Genomic DNA, 21,059 nt, shown 5'->3' on the forward strand with positions numbered 1-21,059 from the left:
AATGTCGAATATGTACTGCAAGAAGTACCACTGATGACCCGTTGTCCACCAGCATTGAAGCTGCTGAGATTGCCAAACGCTGGGCTAAAGCTGCTTACATTGTGACTTTGTCTTTTTTTCTTTTGTTTAACTTTATTTTAATGTGATATGTAACAATATCTTCACTTCTTTAAAAAAATTAACAATTAGTATACAAATTTCATTGTGTATGAATATGTATGCTGAAGTTTGATGCTTTCACGCAAATAAATAAATAAATCGTAGTCTTTCTATTAGTTTGTGATGTGGGCCACGACGACTATTTCTGACGATACTAAAACTTGCTTACCTATCTATTATTTAACTGCTGGTCTCTGAAATTTATGTGACGGAGTCTTGCGTAAGTTGTTTGAAACCAAACAAGCACAAATTAAGTTAGGAATAATACAAACGGAACCAGCTGGCGCTAACAAAATAAATATACATTTAACACTGTGTTGTCGCACTGTGATGACAACCAGCGCTGATTTCATGAAAATAAGTTAAGTGGTACTCTGAGTTTCCTGATGCCAATATGTAGCGTTTACAAAATATTACTGTAAGAAATCATTAAATACTTTTAAGGCATACCGTGAAGTAAGCACATAATTAAGATTTATATATAATATCTAAAATTAAGGTTAAAGGAGATACCTTGTAGATGAACCTGGTTGTTTAAACCAGGTTCCAAATGGGTATCAGAATATCACTATTATATTTCTCCAGTTCTCGCTTCTGATTATAGCCAGGTGTCTTCCTTTCAAGAACCAGGTCTCCACATAAAGGTTTCGGTTGAACAGTTGTAAAGGAAGTCCGACTAGCTTGATTAACATCAAGTTGCCAGCAGACTTCAGGTGGAGTGATGCTCTTACTGGGATTACAACGAGATTCATTTGTAGAAATCCCCTCTCACATTCACTGACGAGTATTGATATGCAGTTAACTTTATCAGAGGCAAGAGAAGCTGCGCATTTCTTTTCTTCTAGGGACTCTCGAAAATCTCTGTACAACTTTGCGATTCATTACGACTCTGAATCCCTAATAGAATTCCACACTTCACCTTTACCTCTTCAACATTGTGTATCGAGTAGAACAAACGACATTATGACAAAACTGTGCATCAATGAAAGCAGAACCTTCTGGAAATGTATTTAAAATCTTACCACTTGAGACTTACTTATTTCCTCGGCTCTTAACATTCACATGCGAAACGATTTCAATAATATTGTACAGGTCGATGTTCTAGTTTCGAAAAGACTGAGATTAGCTGCCGTGACACCTAAAAAGAATACCAACATACCATTTACAAACGCACCAGTACAGAGGAAATCTAATATAATTTCCTGCTTTTGCTAATAATTTTCTTGCCTTTTAATATAAATAAAATGTAGCGTTTTTAAAAAAGTTAAATCCCCAAATGTAATCTCGGAAACTCCGCACTGATGACAACCTCATATTCAACGAGTAGCTAATAATGTATGTACGCCTTGTGAGGCATATTGAGGAAGAAAGTGCGCTGGTGTATTTTTGCCTTTCACATTACTGTAATCTTCACTCAAGAGAGATATTTATCCAAATTTCTAAATGAAATGATCATCCCCTAATGGTGGACAGTATACTGCTGCCCTTACTGTGGTAACACTATGAACTATTTTTTCTCATCTCTTAATGCAGTAATTCCCCTGTTAACAAAACTGGAGTTCCAGCTGAGTGATTTGATGGACTGAGAATGAATGAAATTGGAAGACTGATCTGGAGCCTCGTCTTAATCTAACTAAATTTTCTTGAAATTAGTTGCAGTGCCGGTGGTGAACAAAATTACTGTCTTTATCGGAAGAGCCACGAAAAAGTAAAAATACAGCGAACAAATATGGATGTATGTTATACATTGCATACTTTAGCTTTTAAGCAATCGTCACTACTAATTTGTTTCTCTCACTTACCGGTGACTACAGCAGGACTGCATGTCGTTCTGCGAGGCCATCGTCCAGGATAAGCCACTCTTGACTGGCTACACTGCAGATAGTCTAGATGCCGATAACTGTAGGAACATGTACAAAGAGTGCGAGGATATCAATTTACAGTAAGACAAATTTACACTCGCCACTGTATCTTTATTACTACGTGGTAGCCGCGACGCTGTTTTTGTGTATGCATGTAAGTTTGCTACACGTACCTTGCTTTCTATGCAGTTTGGTATTACGTAGGGCATGTCATTATTAAAACAAAATCCGTTGCTGCTGTAATTGTGCATGCCTAAAATCCTCGTTATTAACCGCATGCTGTTTCAAATGAGGATAAGAGCGAAGAAACTCTTCTAGAACAATCTACTTGAAATAAAGTGTTAATGAAAGCAACATCTGTTGTTTTAAAATGGATTGGTGCTTAAAAATTGCATTAATAATCAACTGAGGAAAAGGAATAGTGAAGACAAAAAATCTACTTTGTACTTCAGATATATTGTATTTCAAGATAACACAAAAATTAGCTATTTTTCTTAAATATTGGTAACAATGGAACATACAGGATAGCGTTTAAGCTTTCATAAATTTTAGATTGTAATTTTCCTAAACATGGATGAAAAAACTAAAAATTTCCCACTTGTAATGGTAGAAATTTTAACTTCCAATCAGAAAAAAAAAATTTATCCACGAGATTACATTACTGATGATAAACAATGAACAAGAATACTGATATTACTTTGATGTTCTAGTGCAAAACTTAAAACTATTAATCACAGACACAAATATTTAGACACACAAAAACACACACACACACACACACACACACACACACACACACACACACACACACACAGGCGCGCGCGTGCGTGCAGACACGTATCCGTTAAATATTTCTGAGGTAAACTGAATTATCATGCTCTCCGTAGATTATCTAGATGGCGAACACTGCAAATCGTATGAACACTTTTATGGTAGTCGGTGGGACGAGTTCGGGTAGTTCTTCTGCAAGTGGGCTGTTAGTAAATGTGTTCCCTATTAGTTGCACCATAAAGTTTCAATTCGTCACAGAAATTCAGTATTTAGGAGCTCTGCACTGTATGTCATCGTGTTACCGTTTAGTGAAGCGGTGGCTTTGGACTTTCAGAGAATTGGAGCTACCAAGCCATACTATTTAAGCTTTTGGGCCTTGACTACAAAATGTAAGTTTTAAAATTTTTCCTGAGAAAAAGAAGTTACGGGCTTGCTGCCGGTATCGTTAACTAAGACAGCAAGCCCGAAACTTTACTTTGAAACCCAAACATAGTTTCTTTCTGTGAGCCTTTGCATTGAATTCAGTCCTTAATTTCCTAATGGGACACTGTAGTTTTTAGATTAAAAAGTAACGTTCTTACCTAGTCTAGTAAATTCCAAAATAAATGGAAAACTAATTTTTGGGAGCACACTGCCGTGAAAGTTGACCTGTATTTGGTAAAAATATAATAAAACAGTTCCGCTGGTACTAACTGATAAATAAGAACTCTTATAATATAAATCATTTATGGAGTGGGACACCAATAAGTAATCACGAACTGAACTTTCCTGCACCATATTCTATGGAGAAAATTCTGTCAGCTTATCACGAATATGAGAGCGTCCTGGGATTGTCTGCCAGTTTGTACAGGAAAGGTGTGTAATAAGTTAAGAGGCACAGAATTTTTCTTTAATATACAGTCAACATAATCTTCAAGGCTATCATCCTAAGCTCGCCAACAGTAGGTGATAATTAGCATTCTTACTACACGCTGCTTTTAACAGTGACTCTTTCGGTGCAGAGGATCAAAATCCTCGAAAAGCAAATCAACAGCAAATTAGAGGAATCGAAGACACTAATTTGAGAATCATGGGATTCAGCAATACTCGCGAAGAGGATGAAGGAACTCCTTCAGACCCAAAGAAGTCATCTACAGTCTGAAACTGCTGTAGGGGAAAGTGAAAGAAAGAAATAATTGCAAATACCAAAGTGGGAAAAATTTGATTTGAATCAAGCAGTAATATACATTGGTTTAGAAGCGGATATAGCACAATTGGATCACTTTCAAGTAGGGAACGAAATTATAGATCGGAGAATTGAGTATGGATTACCATTGCATCTGGTAAGGTTTACAGAAAGCGTATTGCTGCGTTTGAATTGAATTTGTACCAACAGCTCTTGATAAATATAGCATTGATTCAACTTAGTATATTGCTGAATATACACTAAAATGCTATAACCACGTAATGTTAAAAGATAGACAGTAGGCACGAAAATCTATTACAATAAGACAAAAAATAGATAAGCAACAAATTCGAAAGAAAATAAAGTAACAAAAAAGCCACGTAAACAGTTGATGAATATTTGTATTTGGAGTAGTTCAAGACGAATGAAAAAAAATGTGAACACAACCTAGACTGCTTTTGATAAACTTTAAACAGAGTTTTCAAAACTAATGTTCCAGTAAGTCAAAAGGAAGGTTTACAATTATTGTGTATTACTGGTTTTGAATTCTGGTTACGACAACTTTTCAGAAACTGTGGGTAATTCATTGATAAATGGAGAAATTCATCAACTTGGTAACTAGTACGAGAGACAAGGAAAACAAAGAAATTAGTAAACGAACAGTATGGTGTGTTAGGCGTAATTATGGCTTTAGCGATGATGCAGGGCGCAAACCCTGCAATCCTTGTCAAACAATTTTACAAAAACTAATCGGAAAAAAAAAAAAATTGGATTTTCACGTTACTTATAGCTTCATATGTGATCCTCAAGGCGATTTGCCCAAAATTTCGATAAACGTCGTATTTATTGTAATATTCAAATTTAAGTAAGTCGCTGCCCGAAGTTCGAAAAAGTTTTCAATGAAAGATGTGAGTCGCTATGATTTTCCGTTTGGTGCATGTTACTCCATTTTTGCTGCGAGTGAAGTTAAGCCAAGATAAGGAATTTTTCTTTAGACTTGGGAGGTCTCTGTCAGTCAACAATCTCGAGAAAATGGGTTTGCTGTAGCTTATACACCTCAGAGCGCACGGGCGCGAGACTGAAATATTCGTAACATATCTCATGTCTCCTTAAACCGTTCGTGACATCAGTACGGGAGTTTGTCAAACGATACCACGCGAAGAGGAGAGTATTTTTCTATAACGTAACATACGAAACTTTCTTATCTACGGCTATAATGCAGAAGCTATGTTTTTATTTCTTCAATCCAGTAATGTAATTATTTTTTAAGTCTTCGACAGATATTGAAAAGTGAATTTGATATTAAAATAAACGCGAAATTTCTTGTCTTATGTTACAGCAAAGCGTCACACTGAGGTTTTCCATAAGGTACCGACTATTCTGGTCGCCTTGCTTGTTTAATACCACACTCTACTTCAAGATTGTCGCAATAGCTATTGCAAGGTGAGTTTGAGCAGTTTATACTGTGGTTTTGGCTAAAAAAGCATAAAAACTTTCAAGAGTAGAAATATATCCATTCCCCATGACTGATGAAGCTTCTTCATATGGGAAATCTTTAACAATTCAGATAGAAAGAAATTTCCAGTTCTGTTGCAGATTTGGCGGAATCCTGTAATCCGCCGTATTTTTGATAGTGAGCGGTTGGAATGGAAACTTACCATAGGATTTTCTCCCTGTTCCTCATCTGAGAAGTACGAGAATGATTCACAGCAACTAGTGTACTATGTTTATGTTCCTGTTCCCATTTAGAGTGAAGTGATGAATTTCTCCATCATAATTATCTTTAAATTTAACTTTAATGAGTAGTCTAAGAGGTTCATAAAGTAATGATTATCATTTTTTTGTAACACACTTATCCGCAGATACACAGGCACCAAATTTATTTGTAATAGAAAAATGCAGCATTTTTGCTGTAAGGTAGAAATGGCCCAATAAAACTCTTTCGTAACTACTTAGCTGTGAATACACTGACGACTTGCACGATCTTACCAATTATTCGTCAAAACCAATATCACTGATGAATTAAAAAATATTTGTAGTAAGAAGATTCACTCCCTATTGTACGGTATTTGCTGTCCTCTTTGATGCGTCAAATATGACTGTGGTGTAGAAAGAAAGTCCTTTAGTAAGTTTCAGTCCCAGCTATTCATTATCAAAGATACACTGCGCTACAGGATTCCCCTGCGATTGCAACAGAACTGGCGAATTATTTTCATCTGAGTTATTAAATTTTTTAGCCAAAACTAGTCACTGATGAGACTTTCCGGAAAGAGGGAAGGTAAACAAGTCAGGGGATAATGAATCGTCTCTTTTGTTGTAATTTCAGAGTAACCTAATAATCCAGTGTCTTTTTAATAAGGAACAGGTGTGCTGAAACTTAGAAAATTATTATCTCTCTGCACCTTAATACTGAAAAAGTGGTTTATTACGTGATGAAAGGAAGACAAATCAGGTCATCTTATCAAGAAGTATATCTTAGACATTAAAATAAATATGCAGTTTCTTCATTTATGTTGTTGCAAAAACCCATAGCAAATCTCGTTTCACCACCTATCGATGGCCCTTAAAAATTACGCTGTTTCATTACTTTATGAACTGCTTGAGACTACTCATTAAGGTTAAAATAGATTACAAATATGTGTAATCCATCTTTAACAATTAACAGATGGTGAAGAGGTTCACCACTTCACTCTGAGTGCGGATAGGAACAGAAATGCGGTACACCATTTGCTACGAATTATTTTCACACTTTTCACGTGAAGGACAGAGAGAAAATCCTTTGGTAAGTTTCCATTCCAGTTGTTCACTATTAAAAATATGGTGGGTTACAGGATTTCACCAAAACTGCAACAGAATTGGCGATTTATTTTTGTCGGAATTGTTAACCATTTCTCATTTGAAGCAGTTTCATCAGTTATTAGGAACGGCCACATTTCTCTTTTTGACAGGCTTCATTTTTATTCCAAAACACAGTACAAATTGCACAAACTCACTTTGCAAATAACTGTTGTGACAAATCTTGAAACAGTGTCTTATTAAACAACCAGTAGGCGACCAGAATGGTCTATATCTAATGGAAAAACTCAGTGTGTCGGTCTGCTGTAATATAAGAAAAGTAACTTCGCGTTTATTTTGACCTAAGTTCAAATGGGTCAAGTGGCTGTAAGCACTATGGGACTTAACATCTGAGGTCATCAGTCCCCTAGACTTAGAACTACTTAAACCTAACTAACCTAAGGACATCACACACATCCATGCCCGAGGCAGGATTCGAACCTGCGACCGTAGCAGTCGCTTGGTTCCGGAATGAAGCGCCTAGAACCGCTCGGCCACAGCGGCCGGCTTCACTGAAGTAAATTCTATTTTAACAGCCGTCGAAGACTCTTAAAAAATTACGTTACTAGATGGAAGACATAAAATAAAAATAGCTCCTACTATACCGCCGTAGATAAGAAATTTCCGTATGTTAACCCTATAGAAAAATACTCTCCATTTTGAGGGTGATTGCAGGCATCAGGATCGACTATGACCCCATCTCAGAGTTTGTGAGTCTTCTTTTAACCATGGTTAAGTATTTACATACATAGTGTTTCAAAGTCTTCGTGACAGACCACGGCGTGGGGAATATCTTTTTTTAGAGAGAAAATGTTCGCTGACGCTTCCCGGCGTCTGTTAACTGAGTTCACTGGCTCTGGGAGAGACGAGATTTCGTTGATTTAGAGGTGCTGGAACTGCATAGTACATGTCTCAGTGAATTGATCGAGTGAATTTCAACAAGAAAATCTGAAGGATCAGTTTCTGTAAGCAGAGAAAGATACTTCAAGTTAATCGGGAACTCCAATTTTGTCCTTTCATGCATAGCAGATGACTGGACTATAGGCAGCTCATACTGTATAATCTGTATGCACGTCGCAGATTAACTATGTCCTGCCGCTTCTCAGGGGCATAGCCAATAATACAAGACACCTAGCATCGCTGGGAGGCGTCTGCGAATATTTGGTTTCTCACAGAGTTCGTTCCCATGGCGTGATCTGTCACCCCTACATGTCTGATGCAAGGTCTTTTAAATACCCCGTATATAGCAATTGCGACGCAAAAATTAAGAGTAGAGGAGGGGTAGTGGATGAGAGAGCGAAATTAGTAGAAAGGATGGCGGGGTACCGTGGCTTCGATACTCAAAGATATCATCATCAAAATCTTTGGAATTTTTTTCTGTTGTATGATGTATGTAGAATATCTAAAATATGGCACAGAAAGTGTATAACAGCAATATGTTGGAGTCTTCAAGTAACTCGGCTAAATGTAGAATGACGAAGGAAGTTCACTGCCTGTTACGTCGTTGATATCTGGATCACTGGATGTAGAGCATTAGCTCAGTTGGACAGTGACTGGAGAGGGAATTGACTGTGGCTTTGTTGATCGCCAAAGTGAATTTCGGAAACCTAAATCGTGACGACCGAAGGGCGATTTGCACGAACATTGAGGGCGCTCTGATAAAGATAAGACATTTTGTAGAAAGAAAATGACTAAGCACTTAAACACATCTTGCACTTTCTGAATATTGTATCTCACTGGAAGAAGTTAATGTTAACTATAAAAGACAGGTGAACATAATGAAGAATTACGATGCAAAGATGCTGAGAGAAAGCCTTTAAATAAATTTATTTCTTAAAATTCATATTTCATTATTACCTTTAGATAAAAAAATAGGTCACCCCTCCTGCCCCCCCCCTCCCTCTCCCGATATTAAGATAGTTATTAAGATGAATTACAATTTTTTAATTTGCAGTACAGCTCGCTTGTCTATGCCTTCTGTAGTAACATTCTTCTCATTACCGAAATGTTACGCTTCCTCACAGCGAAATTTCTAGCCGTTTATTAAAGTTTACGTTGACATATGGATGGAAAAACTCATCTTTTTGTACAGTGAGGCCTTTTTTTGCCTACGATCAGTAAGTCAATTTCTTCTAATACTGAACCGTTACAGATTTTTTTCTGGATGTACCGTTTTTCTGTAAAATATTAACATTTAACGAATTCTTCAGTTTCGAAAGCAGTTTTCAAGACGCCTTGTATTTTCCGTGAGTCACGTTTTATTTTAGAATGTCTCACAGTGGATTTCATGACAATTTAAGAAAAAGGCTAGTTTTCAGTACTTGTTTATTACCTACAAATTAAATAATAGGAGCACAATTGCAGTTTTATTGTTTTCATGTTTTAATAGTGGGTGATATGAGTTGTGGTATTGTAAAAAATAATATTAACAGTGTAATAACCTCACCATTACACTATTAATATCACTCTGTCGTTCACGATTAACGGGAAGACGATCGTAGTCTGTCATCGTGTTTATTGGAAATTCATTGAATATCTTGCCATTTCGTCACTTTCACTTGAGGATAATATTGTGGGAAACCCATCACGACTCCAAATTTACTTACGCTAGAAATTTTCGTAAGTTTGTTATCACACCATATAACTGTTCTACAATAGTCAGTAAACCCTTCACGAGTAGTAACCTAATGAAGATGCCCGCAGAAGTGACATAGCACTGCAAGGTTTTGCGCAATGACGTCGGAACGCAATCAGAAGAGTTTTCTTCAATTGCTCTCAGGAAATCGAAAGCCACGGGCATAGAGGAAAAGTTCTCCTTTTCTTGACGGCACGGTACAAGCATCTTACAGCTGTCAAAGATTACACGTGTATCGCCCCACTCGAGTGTACAAGATTTCCTCGAAGGTGGGTGGACTACACGGCACAGGGAGTTCCGACAAAGTGCGTTATCTGTGACTTCGTGTAAACATGTACCGATGTTGTAAGTACAAGATATGATAAATGTTCGCAGAAACGCGTGGAACACGACGCGTTACAACATATGATGATGTGCCGGCAAGTAATCTAACACTCGAATCCTTGTGCTCTGACAGTACCAAAACCACAGTCTGCACTGCAAGTGTCAATTGCAGCGAAGGCCGAGACGTTACGCAACAGCGAGCGCTGCAGTGCTGCGCCCCGTGGCAGGAAGTGGAGACGCGGCAGCAGGTCAACGGTGGCTGGCTAGGGAGCTGGCTTGCGGCCCAGACACTAGACAGTCGACTCGTAGATGACGATGACGGGCGGCTGGTGCTGCGGCCGCGCCAGGTCCCGCAGCACCACGGCCATCGCCTGCTCCCACTCGGCTCGCTCCTTTGCACCTTTCTCGCCGCCCTGTGAACACAGCATATAGCCTAGGTTATAGCAGCAGTAGTAGAAGTAGTACTAGAAGTAGTATTGAGCTTATCACTTATGGATGTTCCAGAACCTGTGACAGTGTACTAAATACAGAATTAGGGGAATACATGTATCAACGTCCGGTATGTTAAATCTGTTTTGATACAGGTAGTACCTATCGTCTTATTTGCATGGTTTGAGATGTGCGCTTTCAATGTAGGCACCAAAGTCACTGGCCATCTATTGGCCGTGTTATGATTATAGTGTCAAATGATCCCTCACAGCCGGCCGTCGTGGCCGAGCAGTTGTAGGTGCTTCAGTCCGGAACCGCACTGCTGCTACGGTCGCAGGTTCGATTCCTGCCTCAGGCATGGATGTGTGTGATGTCCTTTGGTTAGTGAGGTTTAAGTAGTTCTAAGTTCTAGGGGACTGATGACCTCAGATGTTAAGCCCCATAGTGCTCAGAGCCATTTTTGATCCCTCATAAGGAAGTGAGTACTGGTGTCCCAGTGATATCTTGTGAGGTACACAGATGGTAGTTGTCATTTGTGGATGTTGTTTTCAACCAAGCACATGTAATGCGGCATCTTAAAACAGTGCAAGTTGAAAGAGCGGTCTTTTTTATCCAGGAAGTATGAACATTCGGTCGTGTTGCTGAAGATGCGAATGCCTCTTTATGCATAGGTTGTGGACACGCTACAGGAAGACACGTCACTACATAAGGCGAGTTGGCCAAGGTCGCCGACGCATTACAGGCCCACATGATATCTGGGTAGCGTTGTATGCATACCACCAGAGCACGATCTCAGAAGGACCACTGGCGCCGATCATACTGTAATGAGTTTTGAGAAAGTAATGTACGACGCAGACGTCCTGTTCGAGTATTTCATTTGAAATGACGACATCTTGCAGCTCGCTTTCAGTTCTGTCATCCCCATGTCAACTGGCAACTTCATTACTGGCAAAAAGTGTTATTTACAGATGGGTCCACATATCCGATGACGCAAGGTGACGGTCGTGTTCGCGTGGTGAGCAGTACCTGCCAAAAGTTCGGCCAAGTTGTGGGAATGCTTTAGTGTTGACAGCCATATGGATTTTGTTGCCCATGACTGCTTCACTGCCAGGCAATGCATCAAACAGATCCAGTTGGACCATGTTCTGGTTGCTGCATACTGTGGTGACCCTGAATTCCTACTAATGCTAGGACCTATGTGGCTGATGTCAGCAGAGATGTCTTGTGAAGCCTGGACGTTCAAGTAATAGAATGGCTGGCGGTGAATCCTGACAAACTCCATGATTCATATGTAAAACATGCTAGAAAGACGTGTTCCTGGTCGTCCTGTTCCACCACAGGCTCCCCAAGAATTCCATGAGCTTTCATTGAAAAATGGGAACGAATACCATAGGTTGACCTACGCAGACTGATAGCATCCAGGATAACAGGATGAAAGATTGTTTCCACTTTCTTTTCGACACCTGTCGGACATTTAAGTTCTTTTTAATGCAACGAACGAGGACGTAATGTTGTTTTGTTGTGAACTAAAGTTGTGAAGTATAAAGGTATAATTTGCAACACACTCAGTCCTCAACCTGTTGCTCAGAGGAGTATGGTAGACACCTTAAGTCTTGTTCCTCTGATTCTTTTGAGCAGTTTATAAATCCAGAAAACTGCAACCACTCACTCACCTTTTTGAAATACACAGCCTGACAAAAAACTGAAGTATCCAGAAGATGTGCTCGGATACCAGTGTAACTTTGAACATGAACGCGCCATTGGCAGGTTTGTTAGATAATGGTTAGGATTGCAATTCTCTGTGATGGAAACAACTGCCACAAGGGTGCATAAGTGTCGCTTGCGGGCCGAGCGGTTCTAGGCGCTTCAGTCTGGAACCGCGCGACCGCTACGGTCGTAGGTTTGAATCCTGCGTCGGGCATGGATGTGTGTGATGTCCTTAGGTTAGTAGTTCTAAGTTCTAGGGGACTGATGACCTCAGATGTTCAGTCCCATAGTGCTCAGAGCCATTTGAACCATTTTTTGTCGCTTGCGTTGTTACCAGGCCTTGCAGGGTATGTAAGAGGCGTGAAAGTCAGATCACTGTGAACGATACGGTGATGCTGCATATTCCTGTAAGAAAGCTTTATCAGCACTTGACAGACAGTGAAAGGGTCGTCATTGTGGGACTCCACTTGGCCACTTGGTCGGGTAGTGAAACATCTAGATTTGTGGGGCACTCGGATGTGACAGTGGCCCCAGGTTGGACTGCACGGGAACGTCATGACATGCATACTCATCATCTAGTTTCTGTTCGACACCGTTTTGTACACCAGTCATACAGTAATCCGTCCACATCTGCGCGTGCCATGCGAGAAAAGGACAGTAACGCACTCCTTGTCAAATTCTCTGTCAGCCCGCACCATTATTAGCCGAAAACTAGTAGCTGTAGGACTTTGGAAATGTCGTCCCAATGCAAGGATGCCATTAACACCACCATGCAAACGACTGCGTTTGGAGTGGTGCCATGACCAGGAAAGACGAAATGCTGATGAATGGTGTTCCACTGTGTTCAGCAGTGGTTAGCGGCTCTGCGGTGCCCCAGATAGCCGTCGTCGGCGAGTATAGCGGCGACGTGTGGCAAGTGCCCATTCTTCCAATGTTTTCCAGAGGCACAGTAGTGTTACTGCTGGTGACCTAGTGCCGGTAGTCATCAGCTATGAAATCAGGTCACGACTGGTAATGACTGAGGGAACTGTGATAGCATAATGGAAATCACAGACATCCTTTGTCCTCATTTGTTATCTCATATGACAACATCATGATGCCATTTTTCATAAGAATCATCCTCATCCACACACGGCACATGTCTCCTATGAAATGTCTGCGTAGGTACTTCCGTGTTCAGCAAGATCCACAGATCTGTCCCCGATCGACCATGCTTGGGACCAGCTCAGATCAACTCCATCCCAATGCCAGTACCAATGACATTGATGGCCAGTTACAACAGTTGTTGCCCCTCTTGCAGGAGAGGCTAAACTACACTCTGCCGAACCGAATCGGTACATATGTCCAGGGAAGAGGGAGTGCAATGTCGTACTGAAGTGTTGTCTCTTTCTGACAAGTTATTTGTGAACTTGACTTTATATACACTCCTGGAAATTGAAATAAGAACACCGTGAATTCATTGTTCCAGGAAGGGGAAACTTTATTGACACATTCCTGGGGTCAGATACATCACATGATCACACTGACAGAACCACAGGCACATAGACACAGGCAACAGAGCATGTACAATGTCGGCACTAGTACATTGTATATCAACCTTTCGCAGCAATACAGGCTGCTATTCTCCCACGGAGACGATCGTAGAGATGCTGGATGTAGTCCTGTGGAACGGCTTGCCATGCCATTTCCACCTGGCGCCTCAGTTGGACCAGCGTTCGTGCTGGACGTGCAGACCGCGTGAGACGACGCTTCATCCAGTCCCAAACATGCTCAATGGGGGACAGATCCGGAGATCTTGCTGGCCAGGGTAGTTGCCTTACACCTTCTAGAGCACGTTGGGTGGCACGGGATACATGCGGACGTGCATTGTCCTGTTGGAACAGCAAGTTCCCTTGCCGGTCTAGGAATGGTAGAACGATGGGTTCGATGACGGTTTGGATGTACCGTGCACTATTCAGTGTCCCCTCGACGATCACCAGTGGTGTACGGCCAGTGTAGGAGATCGCTCCCCACACCATGATGCCGGGTGTTGGTCCTGTGTGCCTCGGTCGTATGCAGTCCTGATTGTGGCGCTCACCTGCACGGCGCCAAACACGCATGCGACCATCATTGGCACCAAGGCAGAAGCGACTCTCATCGCTGAAGACGACACGTCTCCATTCGTCCCTCCATTCACGCCTGTCGCGACACCACTGGAGGCGGGCTGCACGATGTTGGGGCGTGAGCGGAACACGGCCTAACGGTGTGCGGGACCGTAGCCCAGCTTCATGGAGACGGTTGCGAATGGTCCTCGCCGATACACCAGGAGCAACAGTGTCCCTAATTTGCTGGGAAGTGGCGGTGCGGTCCCCTACGGCACTGCGTAGGATCCTACGGTCTTGGCGTGCATTCGTGCGTCGCTGCGGTCCGGTCCCAGGTCGACGGGCACGTGCACCTTCCGCCGACCACTGGCGACAACATCGATGTACTGTGGAGACCTCTCGCCCCACGTGTTGAGCAATTCGGCGGTACGTCCACCCGGCCTCCCGCATGCCCACTATACGCCCTCGCTCAAAGTCCGTCAACTGCACATACGGTTCACGTCCACGCTGTCGCGGCATGCTACCAGTGTTAAAGACTGCGATGGAGCTCCGTATGCCACGGCAAACTGGCTGACACTGACGGTGGCGGTGCACAAATGCTGCGCAGCTAGCGCCATTCGACGGCCAACACCGCGGTTCCTGGTGTGTCCGCTGTGTCGTGCGTGTGATCATTGCTTGTACAGCCCTCTCGCAGTGTCCGGAGCAAGTATGGTGGGTCTGACACACCGGTGTCAATGTGTTCTTTTTTCCATTTCCAGGAGTGTAGTAATCACTGATATAACATCAAATACTGTGTTAGCCCATGAAGTCTGTTTCGTTTCTCCCTTCCTTTCTGGATGCTTAACTTTTTTTGTCAGGCTCTGTATTAGTTTATTCCTATGAACTAATTTTCGAGTCTATTTAGGCTTATCTTCAGACTGAACTTCCATCTGCCCCATCGGAAGATGAGCCTAAAAGGTCCAATAACTGAATGATGGATATAAAGAAATATTTTGAAAAGTTACTGGTTGAAGTTCCCTGTCTTATGTAAAAGCAGTAGTAGTAGTAGTAGTAGTAGTAGTAGTACTTGTTGTTGTTGTTGTTGTTGTTGTTGTTGTTTTGTTTATTCATCCCTAGACCACTTTTACAAGTATATTGGCCGTGCCTTGCCATTACAACTTAAGAACAATAAAAAAAACATAATTCATATATACTAACATTTACATACTAACAGGTCAAGTTTCACAAGGCTGAGACAAAAAGTTGGCTGTGGTCTTATGGCTTGTAACAGCCGACAACTCGCCTTAAGTAATTTACAGAATCAAAGGAAAACGTAGAACAGGATCGCCCGTTGAAGACAGAAGCTTCCATCCACAGACGGTAAGGGCAGTCTGTTTAAAACCAAGCAACCTCATTCGGTTTATCCGAAGCGTACAATATTGTTTGTAAACAAGATTTTTAATAATTTAAAAAGCTATTGCTACACTGTTCACTCATTTGTCTCTACCAATGACTGTAGACATTACACACGTTATGTCAGATAGTAACAATATGCACACTACCAGCTGACATTAGGACCACAGCGATGATGTGTGGTTTCCATTTGTTTTGTACAGCAACTTCCCATTTGCTTGCAGGAAAAAACAGACACCGTGACAACATAACGAGTGATGTGCTGAGCTCTAAAAGTGGTCACCGTGCTAGTATCATACATTCCAGAACTTTGAAGGGAAGATTTTCCAAAAAGAATGTGAAAATGTTATGTGAAATGATAGACGTTTATTATTATTATTATCTTTCCTTTCTCAGACGTTATGTCTGATTAAAAATAGAAAGTGACGCGGACCTTCATCAAGCGCGACTTCCTTTTAACTGTACGGTATATGTTACGTTGCATTTAGGAACTTTCGGGTAATTGAACATGTATCAATAATTACAGATTTCTGTAGTTGTATATATACGTTTGGATGTAGCTGTATTGCGTTGATGTACTGGTGGATATTGTGTGGTATGACTCCTGTAGTTGATAGTATAATTGGTATGTCAACTTTATCCTGATGCCACATGTCTTTGACTTCCTCAGCCAGTTGGATGTATTTTTCAATTTTTTCTCCTGTTTTCTTCTGTATATTTGTTGTATTGGGTATGGATATTTCGATTAGTTATGTCAATTTCTTCTTTTTATTGGTGAGTATGATGTCAGGTTTGTTATGTGGTGTTTGTTTTATCTGTCATAATGGTTCTGTTCCATTATAATTTGTATTCATCATTCTCCAGTACATTTTGTGGTGCATACTTGTATGTGGGAACGTATTGTTTTATTAGTTTATGTTGTGTGGCAAGTTGTTGATGTATTATTTTTGCTACATTGTCATGTCTTCTGGGGTATTCTGTATTTGCTAGTATTGTACATCCGCTTGTGATGTGATCTATTGTTTCTATTTGTTGTTTGCAAAGTCTGCATTTATCTGTTGTGGTATTGGGATCTTTAATAATATGCTTGCTGTAATATCTGGTGTTTATTGTTTGATCCTGTATTGCAATCATGAATCCTTCCGTCTCACTGTATATATTCCCTTTTCTTAGCCATGTGTTGGATGCGTCTTGATCTATGTGTGGCTGTGTTAGATGATACGGGTGCTTACCACGTAGTGTTTTCTTTTTCCAATTTACTTTCTTCGTATCTGTTGATGTTATGTGATCTAAAGGGTTGTAGAGGTGGTTATGGAATTGTAGTGATGTAGCCGATGTATTTATATGAGTGATTGTGTATTTTGCTAGTTTCTGCTCGTTCTATAAAGAATTTTCTTAAATTATCTACCTGTCCATAATGTAGGTTTTTTATGTCGATAAATCCCGTTCCTCCTTCCTTTCTGCTTAATGTGAATCTTTCTGTTGTGAAATGGAGTAACACAAACCTAGAAGCACTCAATACACTTACACGATCACAATGCCACAAATATAGAATACATCACATACATTCAGCAGCAGAAATATACTCACGTAATGTCGTTAGTTTTCCCAGTGCTTTAACTGGAATTCACAATGAGGTCGACTACATTTTTGTTATTGTTCTTATTTTTATTCTCTGCAGTTTGGAAACTGTGGTCATGATATGTGTATTTGTTTCGAAGAAAAGAACGCCATAGCTGAGCTCCGAGGTTGCGTATGAATAGTATGTAACTAAAACAGTGACTGTTACACACTGATTATAAAACTGTAAAACCATTACATGCTAATGACAACCAATAGATAGCGACACGCTGACGTTGGGTCCGTAAATTACGGAAAAATCACAGCAAAAACAAAGAATCAGTCACCTTCAGAGTAATGTTACTGTGTACTAGCTGTACCTAGCCAAGCATTGCTGTGGCTCTGTCTTCTCCTACTTCACCTCCTCCCCCTCTCTCTGTTGATCATCTTCTCCCCCTCTCTCTCCCTGTCCTCGAGCCCCCCCTGTGCCCCATCTCTCTGCCCATCATCTCCTTCCACTTCCTCAGTCCATCTTCTCCTTCCTCCCCTCGCTTTCCATCTCCTCCTGCCACCCGCTCCCTCTCTCTGTCCATTTCCTTCATTCCGTCCTCTGTGACTCTTCCCTCTCCCTCTTCTCTCTGACCTTGTATCTTGTCTATTGTTGTTTGCAAATTCAGACCGAAATAAATCGGTCGAGTACTATTTTTGAATCTTGGTAACAATGTTCCCTTTTATGTCTGGATATTCATTAGAGTATCGCGTAAAAATATGAAGTAAATTGGACAAAAACTCTTCAAGATTTTACGCAATAACGTTTCCTCTCTCTCTCTCTCTCTCTCTCTCTCTCTCGAGAGAGAGAGAGAGAGAGAGAGAGAGAGAGAGAGAGAGAGAGAGAGAGAGAGAGAGAGAGAGAGAGAGATGTAAGTGGCAGAAATGAGAATGTTTAGGTGGATGAGTGGGTTGACACGAAAGCATGGATTAAAGAATGGGTACATCAGGGGAACAGTGAAAGTGAGGCCCATAGGGAAGAATATCCAAGAAAGTAGGCTAAGATGGTATGGACATGTGCAGAGAAGAGCGAAGTACTACGTGGGGAGAAGAATTGAAGAACTAGATATCGAAAGACCATAGAAGACCGAAACTGAGATGGAAGGACAAGGTAGCAGGGGACCTACGGGAGAAATGATGGCTCAGAGAAGTACTGGATAGGCATTTATGGAAAACAAGGATCCAGCAAAGCAACGCCGACACCACATGGCGTGGGAAAAGGCTGAGATTATATATATATATATAAGTTATATAAAACATGCTCGTGTTCGAATACAACGTTGTGTTAAAATTTCGAAGTAATCGATGAAGAGCTTTCGAAGATTGAAGATTTTGAATAAACGAACGTCTACATTTTTATTTGTATAGAAGGTTATACAAATGTCCTGTTTGATACTTTACTCAGTATGATGTGTCTCGGGAAAAGGGCAAGTAGCAGGTGCCCAGTTGCTCGCCGGGTTTCAGCAACTGGAACGGCGGAAATCGATTAAAATGTTTATAAAATATTGAGGTATGTTCACCGTCCGTCCAAAAAGTTGCGAGACGGATTTTACTCTTGGCTTATAGGCGTAGTAGCTACAGCGGCAGCTTGAAACATTTACTGTAAGCGCCAAATGTGCACTCGACCAGTCAGTTGTGAGAAGACGGTGTTAAGTAGTGTGCCGGCCGCTGAGCGGTTCTAGACTCTTCAAAAAATGGCTCTGAGCACTACGGGGCTTAACATCTGAGGTCATCAGTCCCCTAGAACTTAGAACTACTTAAACCTAACTAACCTAAGGACATCACACACATCCATGCCCGAGGCAGGATTCGAACCTGCAACCGTAGCGGTCGGGCGGTTCCAGACTGAAGCGCCTAGAACCGCTCGGCCACACCGGCCGGCTAGGCGCTTCAGTCCGAAACCGCGTTGCTGCTACGGTCGCAGATTCGAGTCCTGTTTCGGGCATGGACGTATGTCATGTCCTTAGGTTAGTTAAGTTTAAGTAGTTCTAAGTCTAGGGGACTGATAACCTCAGATGTTAAGTCTCATAGTGCTTAGAGCCATTTGAACCATTTTTGTCAAGTAGTGCTTCAACGCTGATGTGTCACTAATCATAATGGAAAAACATCTGTATATGAAGTGCTCAAGACATTCTCCAGAGTGTTTTGAAGAAGAGAAAAGTGTGTACAAAGTCTGCCCCGCAACCTGACTTCAGAACAAAAACGACGACCCGTGGACACCTGCCGCAACTTGATAGAAATGCAAAACGCGGACAATCATTCTGTGGAAAAAGTCATAACCGATGACGAGACTTGGTATTACAAACCTACCACAAAACGACATAAATCGCAGAAATTCACGTAAATGATCAAAGCTTTGATAACGTAAGCGACATTCACGCCAATATGACCGAAGACTTGAAAAACATCCGAAAGAAGAACACTTTCACGTGGTTGTATGAGCCTTCTGAGCGCTGTACTCCGAGGGGGGGGGGGGGGGGGGGGGGTCCGAACGGCTGTTTAAAACCACAACCATAATTTTTTCTACTTTTTATTAACGCAGTCCCAAAACTTTTCACGTTGGTACGATATATAAAAATCTACATCTATACTCCGAAATTCACCGCGTGGTGTTGCGCTTCACCATTTACCACGCGTTAGGTGTACGCCCTTGCCTTCCTCCGGCTTCTGAATGAACTTACCCAGCCAGTTACGGTAGGGGGAATTACAGATTAATGTAGACGCCCAATCACGAAGCAGGTCTGTTGTTCTCACATTAACAAAAATTTTGAGAGGTGGAATAAGTGATGCACGATGTAATAATCCCAGGTCAGACCGAATATCGAAAGCCGTGTCTTTAGATTCACAGATTGGCACTTAAGCACTGATGAGAAACCCCTTGAGTTCGACGTCGCAAAAGGCCAAACGTATTCAAGGAACACGACGCCCCACATATTGTCTATCACACAACTTCAACAGGGTACGGCGCTGGAGGTATCCAATGGTCAGCACAGTTTAAGGTTACGGAGTGTAATTGAACTGGTTAGACTGGTTAGTCGCGAGTAACAGCAGTGCTGCAGTGCCAGTGGTGGTGATACAAAACAGAGGGCCGGCCGGTGTGGCCGAGCAGTTCTAGGCGCTTCAGTCTGGAACCGCCCGACCGCTATTGTCGCAGGTTCGAACCCTCCCTCGGGCATGGATGTGTGTGATGTCCTTAGGTTAGTTAGGTTTAAGTAGTTCTAAGTTCTAGGGGACTGATGACCTCAGCTGTTAAGTCCCATAGTGTTCAGAGCCATTTGAACCACATGAACAAACCAGAGCTTGACAAATATAAACAAAGGAAACATTATATTATATGTGCAACAACAATTGCCGAAGTTGACATTTCGTCGGAAAGGAACCCAAGGAATTTCCCAGAGTGAGAAAGAAGTGGCAGATGAAATATTATTGCTTCTGCAAGTTGAATTAGTGGAATGTGTGGTGTCGTATACTCTCGACTGTGCAGACAACGTGCATGAGGAGTACGATATGGCGATACGTGCTTAACAACTGAAAGTGGTACTGAAACAGGTGTCGAGCCTTGTGGGACAGGGAGTCACGAAGCCCGTCTCCAGTGTAATGTAGTAAAGAACACTCGTTGTCCAATTAGCGGACAATAAACATGATTATGTACGGGAAGATCATGCTTAGCATAAAAAAAATAAAAGTTTATGAACAGATTTCGATTAAGTCCGCAGCAACAATATCGTGTACTGCTAAGAAAAACTACAGATATTCCAGGGAGGAGAAGGTGCGCTTATTGCAAAAACGGTTTTGGTGCGTTTCGAGGACGCTCGATACAATTTACAGCATGTGTGTGACAATGGCCTACTATGGTATGCACATCAAACTGCGTGCGACATAGGTTACAGTGATTTCAAGGGAAACAGTGGGTGGTTGCATAACTTCAAATAGTGCTACGGAACTGGAAGACATGCGATAACGAAATTTTAAACAAAGCGTCAACTTGGCGATGCACAGCCAACCTCTGAAGCACCTGAAAATTTGTAGATGATGTAACCGAACTTATCCTATCTTTCAGTAAGAGATTTGTCATTAATTCCGACCAACCG

At 41.5% G+C, this 21,059-nt stretch overlaps 1 protein-coding gene across 1 annotated transcript in view; it reads right to left on the bottom strand.

Annotated features, from left to right (window-relative positions):
• Positions 1–9,100: 9,100 nt before the first annotated feature.
• Positions 9,101–21,059, bottom strand: part of LOC126176412 (TWiK family of potassium channels protein 7) — a 489,496-nt gene continuing 477,537 nt past the window's right edge. Inside the window, exon 6 of the mRNA XM_049923569.1 lies at positions 9,101–10,164. Coding sequence (XP_049779526.1) covers positions 10,042–10,164 — 123 coding nt within the window. The 3' untranslated portion in view covers positions 9,101–10,041. The remainder of the gene's footprint in view (positions 10,165–21,059) is intronic.

This window comes from Schistocerca cancellata, chromosome 3 (genome assembly GCF_023864275.1).
Source record: "Schistocerca cancellata isolate TAMUIC-IGC-003103 chromosome 3, iqSchCanc2.1, whole genome shotgun sequence".
Taxonomy (NCBI): domain Eukaryota; kingdom Metazoa; phylum Arthropoda; class Insecta; order Orthoptera; family Acrididae; genus Schistocerca; species Schistocerca cancellata.